Source organism: Scardinius erythrophthalmus (genome assembly GCF_964197995.2).
Source record: "Scardinius erythrophthalmus genome assembly, chromosome: 7".
NCBI classification, from domain to species: domain Eukaryota; kingdom Metazoa; phylum Chordata; class Actinopteri; order Cypriniformes; family Leuciscidae; genus Scardinius; species Scardinius erythrophthalmus.
In genome coordinates this window covers 35,755,868-35,764,766 of record NC_138227.1, presented here as the reverse complement: position 1 = coordinate 35,764,766, position 8,899 = coordinate 35,755,868, and the positions used below count along the sequence as shown (strand labels likewise).

Below are 8,899 nucleotides of genomic sequence, written 5' to 3'. Positions count from 1 at the left end.
CGGCGCAACTAGCAGGACCTGTTCCTCGTCCTCCCTGACTTTGCACAGAGTCTGTGCGAGAAGGCTCACTGGGGGAAACGCATATTTGCGAAGACCCTGGGGCCAGCTGTGCGCCAGTGCATCCGTGCCGAGTGTTCCTTCGGTCAGGGAATAAAACAACAAATGGGGTCGTGTCCGGAGAGGCAAACAGATTCATCTGAGCGGCTCCGAAGATTCCCCATATCAGCTGGACCACCTGGGGATGGAGTCGCCATTCTCCCAGAAGTGGCGGCTGTCGTGAAAGCTCGTCGGCCGTACGATTGAGCACACCAGGGATATGAATGGCTCGAAGTGACCTCAGATGCTTCTGACTCCAAAGGAGAAGGAGAAGGAGGTGGGAGGCGAGTCGCGACATACGACGGGAGCGTAGACCACCTTGATGGTTGATGTACGCAACGGTCGCAGTGCTGTCCGTTTGGACCAGTACGTGCTTGTTTCTGAGGTACCCCTTGAGGCGACACAAGGCTAGGCGTACTGCTTACAACTCTAGGCAGTTGATGTGCCAATGCAGCTGGGGCCCCGTCCACAGACCCGAGACTGCATTCCCTTTGTACGTGGCCCCCCACCCCATGGCAGAGGCATCTGTGAAAACCACAGCATGCCTGGAAACCTGGACTAAGGGCACTCCGGCCCGAAGAAATGCAGGATACGACAATGGGGAGAAGGTTTAGCGACAGTGCGGGGTTACTTTGACCCAGAACATGCCCCTCTGCCACGCCCACCTCGGGACTCGATCGTGAAGCCAGCGCTGAAGTGGTCTCATATGTAACAGGCCGAGTGGCATTACTGCGGCTGCCATATGCCCCAGGAGCCTCTGAAACTGTTTCAGTGGGACCGCTGACTTGCCTCGAAAAGACTTGAGGCAGTTGAGCACTGACTGGACGCGTTCCTCTGTGAGGCGCGCAGTCTGGGCGACCGAGTCCAGTTCCATACCGAGATAAGAGATCCTCTGCACGGGGCAGAGTTTGCTCTTGTCCCAGTTGACCTGGAGCCCCAACTGACTGAGGTGCCGGAGCACCATGTCCCTGTGATCGCACAACATATCTCGCGAGTGCACAAGAATGAGCCAGATAGTTGAGAATGCGAATGCCTTGTTCTCTCATGGGAACAATGGCAGCCTCCGCGATTTTCGTGAAGACACGGGGCGACAGGGCCAGCCCGAAGGGTAGGACCTTGTACTGATATGCTCGACCCTCGAAAGCAAACCGTAGAAATGGTCTGTGTCTGGGACGAATCGAGACATGAAAGTACGCGTCCTTCAGGTCGATCGCTGCAAACCAATCCCGGGGACGGATGCATTCGAAAATGCGTTTCTGCGTGAGCATTTTGAACAGGAGCTTGTGCAGGGCCCGATTCAATACTCGCAGATCCAGGATTGGCCGTAACCCACCACCTTTCTTGGGTACAATGAAGTAAGGGCTGTAGAACCCTGACCTCATATCGGCTGGAGGGACCGGCTCGATCGCGTCCTTCGCCAGCAGGGCGTCGATCTCTTTCCGCAAGACAGGAGCATCCACCGGACGCACACGGGTGAAGTGGATGCCCCTGAACTTGGGAGAACGGTGTGCAAACCGAATTGCATAGCCGAGCCGGATGGTGCGGATGAGCCAGCGCGACGGCCTCAGGAGCGCTAGCCAGGCTCTGAGAACCCGCCACAACGAGCCCACCCGCACCGTCGGCGTACCCGCGGAGGGGCAGCGAGGTGGAAGGCAGTGTATGAAACAGGTTCACAAAATTTGCAATGTTTAGATAAAAATAAATCATCTTACATGTTTGTAAGTCTTGTCGGTCTCTGACTCAGCGATCAGAATGAGACATTGTGTTAGGGCTAAAATTATTTCAAAGTTTAAATGATATCTTATTAAAAATGTTTTAAATTTAATACATTATTAAAAGTTGTAAAACAAAAGACTGTTTTTCCTGAATGCCTTACCAGCCAGAGTAGTGTGCCTGTGGGTGTGTGTGTGTGTGTGTGTGTGTATGTGTCTGTGTGTTTGTTTGTGTTTGCGCGTCCTCTGCTTGTGACATGATCCCCCCTCCTTCGCATACCAGTACAGTGAAAGTGAGAAAAACAAGTTTTTTTTAATCATGTTGTATATTTCACACTAGCTAAATATATAAAACATGTTCTTTAAAAGTATACAAATGAAATGATTATAATTTAAAGTATATAATAAAAAAACTACTGAAACCATTTAATTCAGTTTTAGATAAACAAAAGAATGAAAAATCATATTACATAAACATTCCGTTCTTTAGGCCTATAAGTGTATAAAATAAAATAGTTATCTTGCTAATTTAACTAAAGTTGAAAACCATTCAGTTCTTTATAAAAGTATATCATGTAATGCTTATAAAATAAATATCTTATTGATCCAATTGTTTTAGATAAACAAAAGAAAAAAAATATTTGAAAATTACTTTATAAATTTCTAAAAGAAGAGTGCCTTGGATTTTCTTCTACCATAATTATATTGCTAATTTAACTAAAGTTGAAAAAACATTCTGTTCTTTAAAAGTATATAAATGAATTGCTTATAATATAATATAAAATCACAGAGTGGTTCTCTCTCTCTTTCTCTCTCTCTCTCTATCTCATTTAAAAGCATAACCTTAAAAGTTTAAATTAGATCTTTTAAAAGACTGTTTAATTTTTTAAAGTTTGAATACATACGCATCTTCTATTTATCTTTTAGAAGATTACTGTAAAGAAAAACTGTACTTAGTCGTCTTAAATCTCATTTATATGAAAAGATTCAATCAGCATTTTTGTCCATGCGGGGGGGGGGGGGGGGGGATGGACAAAAATGGGACAAATCAGGCAGGTAATGAGGGAACAACAGGTGGGACAAATGAAACCAATAATGAGATAACAAGGAGGGTGGGGTCAAAACAGAGACAGGAACACAAACACCACATGTGCTACACAAGACAGGACAGGCATGTGACATTACCCCCTCCTTAAGGAGCGGCTACCAGACGCTCCACTAGGGACGGGAGGGACAGACCAGGGTGGGACGGGAGGGACAGAACAGGGCGGGACGGGAGGGACAGACCAGAGTAGGGCAGGGGAAATGGACAGTTCGGGAGGCCAGGGCGGGCCACAGAGTTCGGGCGGCCAAGGCGGAGACCTTCCCTCGGGCGGCCAGGGCGGAGACCTTCCCTCGGGCGGCCAGGGCGGAGACTTTCCCTCGGGCGGCCAGGGTGGAGACTTTCCCTCGGGCGGCCAGGGCGGAGACTTTCCCTCGGGCGGCCAGGGCGGAGACCTTCCCTCGGGCGGCCAGGGAACAGGCACCGGCTCAGGAACAGACATCACCGGCTTGGGCACTGGAACTGGCAACACCGGCTCGGGCACTGGAACTGGCACCACCGGCTCGGGCACTGGAACTGGCACCACCGGCTCGGGCACTGGAACTGGCACCACCGGCTCGGGCACTGGAACAGACATCTACGGCTCGGGCACTGGAACTGGCACCACCGGCTCGGGAACTGGCACCACCGGTTCAGGAACAGACACCACCGGCCCAGGAACAGACACCACTGGTCCAAGTGTGCGCGTAGCCCATACACACCACATGGCTGTGGCCATAATGGCCAGTGTCGCGGTCACTGAGGGCTCAGAAACAGACGGCTCCGGCTCAGGAACTGGCACCACCGGCTCGGGCACTGGAACTGGCTAGGGCACTGGAACTGGCACCACCGGCTCGGGCACTGGAACTGGCACCACCGGCTCGGGCACTGGAACTCCCACCACCGGCTCGGGCACTGGAACTCCCACCACCGGCTCGGGCACTGGAACTGGCTCGGGCAATGGAACTGGCACCACCGGCTCGGGAAATGGCACCACCGGTTCAGGAACAGACACCACCAGCCCAGGAACAGACACCACCGGTCCAAGTGTGTGCGTAGCCCACACACACCACATGGCTGTGGTCATAATGGCCAGTGTCGCGGTCACTGAGGGCTCAGAAACAGACACAGGCTCAGGAACTGGAACAGACACAGACACTGGCTCCGGCTCAGGAACTGGAACAGACACAGACACTGGCTCCGGCTCAGGAACTGGAACAGACACAGACACTGGCTCCGGCTCAGGAGCAGACACTGGCTCCGGCTCAGGAGCAGACACTGGCTCCGGCTCAGGAGCAGACACTGGCTCCGGCTCAGGAGCAGACACTGGCTCTGGCTCAGGAGCAGACACTGAAGGTTTGAAGGGCGTCTCCAGGATCCGAGCTAAACGCTCTAAATAGCCGATCAGTGCCCCCCCCGGCCATGAGAATGGGCATCTCCCGATCTGTCTCCGACTGGGCAGACGTGGCTTGAACCATCTCTGGCTGGGCAGATGTGACCTGAACAGTCTCTGACTGGACAGACGGAACGTGAACAGTCTCGGGTTGGGCCACTAGACTCGGGACCACCAGACTCGGGACCACCGGAACAGGGACCACTGGAACAGGGACCACCGGAACAGGGACCACCGGACTCGGGATCGCTGAAACAGGGACCACCGGAACAGGGACCACCGACATAGCCACGGAGGGGTTCTTTCCTCTCCTCCTCTGTTTCGGAACCACCGGAACTAGGACCACCGGAACTGGGTCGAGGAGGGGCCAGAGTGGAGAGTGGTCTTGAAATTCCCCTCGCCCACCTCCTCTACTGTGGCCTCCACGGGTCCCGCGAAATATGACCAACCGGGTCCCCTCAAAACTTTGCCTCCTCTCCCGCTCGGTGGCTGGGGAAGAGACCCTTTGCTGAGTCCTTGACATGGTCGGATCGTTCTGTCACGTAAATTACAGAAAACAAAGGGAGAACTCAAATGCAAAGGGAAAAAGATATTTATTACAAAAGAAACACTAAACACAAAACAAAACCCACGAGGGGGAAAACATAACTAAATACAAAACAACAACTTCAAAAACGAACATACCAAAAGGGGTCACGGGAGAACAGGAGACGTGTACAAGACAACGATCCGACACAGACTGCAAACACAAAGGAACTTATAAAAGGGACAAATCAGGCAGGTAATGAGGGAACAACAGGTGGGACAAATGAAACCAATAATGAGATAACAAGGAGAGTGGGGTCAAAACAGAGACAGGAACACAAACACCACATGTGCTACACAAGACAGGACAGGCATGTGACAAAGTCAAGTTTATTTATATAGCGCTTTTCACAATACAGATTGTATCAAAGCAGCTTCACAGTATTAAATTAAAATAATACATCAATGTTTGTTTCTAGTGGAAAACGTCCACGTTTGGTAATGCTGATCAATAGTATTGTTGATTGATTAATTAAATTAAATATCCCCAAATATATTTGGGGATATTTATAGATTATAATAGAATTAAAAGACACTACACAAGACAGTAAATTCACACAATTTTCTGGGATGCATGTTCATTTATAGTTTGTCAATAAATTAATGCAGCAAAGTCTGTTTTGAGGTCTGTTTCTGTCTTCCCTATTGTCTCTGCCTTGACCACATGACCACATTTTTAACAGCAATAAAACCAACTTATCTGATCGTAGTCATGGTTACCAAGACACTTCTTGCTCTTGTTGGGGGAATGGGACCATAGATCCCAGAGTGAGTTTTAAAGATTATTTGTTACATATTACAAATAATTGTGTCTGATTTGTCTCAGTTGCTACATACATGAGATTATTGCAGGTCCTTTTCTAGGCATTGGCAACCTAGGAGGTTTCCTAGGCCACCACCAGCTGGAGTGGGCGTCAATGAGCACTTCAACACTGTATTTGAGCAATAATTACCGAGTTAAATAGCATTTAAGCATCTAAGCATAGGCATAAAATATATATATTTTTTAAATATTATCAGAAAGACATGATTATAAATCTAAAAATTAGTCTAAAGAAAATGTATATTTTTTAAAAAATGTTATCAGAAAGACATGATTAGAAATCTAAAAATGTAGTGTCTAAAGATTTTTTTTTTTTTTTTTTTTTTTTTAAATGAATGACTGATGGCATCCACAAAATATCACAGGTTATTTTATAAAATAACAAAAATTGTTTTGGGTAATGGGTCAAATGCCATGACCAAAGCTTTGCTAGAAAGCACCTTCTGGTTTATAATAATAATAATAATAATAATAGTAATAATAATAATGATAATAATAATATTAATAATAATAAGAAAAAGCTTTAAGTGAAATAATAAAGCAGTAATGAGAAAAAGATGTGCAGGTTCATGCTATTGCTTCTCCAATTATCTCATACATTATTGTCTCCCTCTCCTGGTAGTAGTCTGTATTGCTGGAGCAAAATAACTTTCCATGTATAGCATAATATATAATATATACTCAAATCTGTATTTATGTCATATTATGATTACAGATAACTACATATTCTAAGCTTTGGTACACCTTATATTACTGAAAATGATTATATGGTTGAGTACCTGATTTTTACGATATTCTAGTAGTGAGTTTTGTTTACTCCATAGAGATTGGCTTCTTAGAGGTGTGTATACTGCAAGTAAGTAGGCACTAATAGAAAAAATACAGGTAACTAGTTGCATTTCTCTTACAAGGAGAAGAGTATAAATGGAGTAAAAATATATTATTATATTTATAGGCTTTATCAGACAGGCTTTAGAAAAATTGCAGCTGATGGAGAATGCTGTTTTTTTTTTTTTTTTTTTTGATAATTGAATTCGTCAGTAACTCCTTCAGTTCTGGATTCAAAAATTGTGAACAATTTCATTCTTGTAAATGACCATCAGTGTTTAAAGTATGTTTATTATTAACTACATATTTCCAGTCCCAAATTTTCAAATAGGGCCTATATGGCCATTTTAAACTATAGCTTTAACCAACCACATCCTTTTTAAAATGTTCCAGTATCAGCATATTATATTGTTGATGTTTTTAAATTGGATTTCTTTGCAATGGAAATACTTTTATTTCTCTAATAAACTGAATAAACCTTTGTCTTATTTCTTTTGTTCTCACTCCATAAACAATTGGGTTAAAACAACTTGGAAAAAGTAAGTACATTGTGCTCACAAATACACGACTACTGGTAGAAAAATTATTTCTTATTCTGTATGACATATATGCAATCAGGGCAAAAATCAAACTACATGTCATAACAATGATGTGAGTAATGCAGGTGTTTATGGCCTTCATGTGGGCCTTCCCAGATTTAAACACAGAGGTAAAAATCACAGCATAGGAAGCAATAATGAGAATGAAATCTGCAGTTGGTATAAGGAAAGCAGACAAAAGTCCTACTAAGTTATTAATAGATATATCTCCACATGCTAACTGAACCAACGCCATGTGTTCACAAAAACAGTGATCAATCACATTTGTTAAACAAAATGACAGTTTTCCAGCCAGAGAGACCATGGTGATATCCAGGAGTCCATTTCTAATTAATGGGACAACAATAAACTTTAGAAAGTTAGGGATTTCCATGTATTTATGATAGTAAAGTGGTTTGCATATTGCAAAGTAACGGTCCAGGGCCATCCAAAAAAGCAAAGTGGACTGAAAAGCTCCAAAATAATGAATGCAAAACATTTGTATCAAACAACCTGTTAGAGATATCCCACTCCAATTAAATAAAAAGCTAAGAAGCATGTTAGGTACAAAAAATACAGGCGAGATCAAGTCTACAACAGCCATTAAACCTATTAATACATACATAGGAGAATGCAGAGACTTTTGACATATGATTAAATATATGAGAATAGAATTTGCTGTGATAGACAGTAAAAACATCAGAAAGAAAGGGATAAATAAAAAAGGCCTCCATTCTCCTAGGCTGTAGAAACCAATCAGATTGAAGTCTGTGAATGAAATATTTTGTGTAGAAAGATTCTTCATGCTGTTCATAAAAAAAAAAAAAGAATTAATGTCTAAAGATAAAAACTAAACCATTTCTCCATGTAAGTCCAGGCTGTGCTACATTTGAGAGTGATAAATTAAAAAAAAAATCTACAGTATTGCTCACAATTATGTTATTCAGTGATTTCACTTTCACAATATGAATTAAAATGCAGAGTGAATGTGCTTTTCATCTAGGATTAGATAAAGGATTAGAATACACTTAATTTTACCTTCTTTGTGAGGCTTCTTTGTTGTACTTGTTGCTGTGAAGAGAGAAAATAAATCAAGATGACCTTTATAAGTTAGATGTTCAGTGAATGTTTCATTATATAAAGATAAAGATACAGGATATGATGTTATGTTTAATTACATATGCCTTTCATGCATTAACCTCTGCTCTCGATAACTATCATAACTATTGTTTAACTATCATAATTCTTTTTCTTACATGTAAGAGTGAAATGAAAGCGTGACATGAAATCATGGCCTCTAAATACACTATGTCGTGTTCCCATGAGTCTGTAAACTATTCCCATGTTGGAATAGAACCAGCCACAGGTTTTCACTTATGCATTATATATACACAGTATATATCCCTTATATAAAAAAAAAAAATACTTCAAGTTCATTTTATTAAGTAGGCTATACCTTAGTAAAGTTCAAGTATATTTTTAAGAATACTCTATGAAGTAAGTATACCAATACCAATGTACTAGAAGTATACTTGTAAGTGTACTGTTTCAATAATACTTGGGACTTAATTGGCCCACTTTTTAGTTAAGTTAAGTATACTTAAAAAGTGTAACTGTAGTGTGCACTCACTGAAGCTCATATAGGGGTTATGCGCAACATTCTTCCTGGTTCTACAAAACGGGTTTAACTACTTCCGGCCGTCAGCTACTGAGGTAAACACAGCATAGTAATGGCGACCTTCTAGCTGGTGTTTGCAGGAGCTACCCCTAATATCAATTTCCAATGTACACCGTATTGCCAAA

At 43.4% G+C, this 8,899-nt stretch overlaps 1 protein-coding gene across 1 annotated transcript; it reads right to left on the bottom strand.

Annotated features, from left to right (window-relative positions):
- Window positions 1-6,938: 6,938 nt before the first annotated feature.
- LOC308693828 (olfactory receptor 52K2-like) lies at window positions 6,939-7,901 on the bottom strand (the record flags this gene model as incomplete). Its single annotated transcript, XM_081370922.1, has 1 exon — window positions 6,939-7,901. One exon carries the CDS (start codon window positions 7,899-7,901, stop codon window positions 6,939-6,941), a length of 963 nt encoding a protein of 320 aa, XP_081227048.1.
- Window positions 7,902-8,899: the final 998 nt, after the last annotated feature.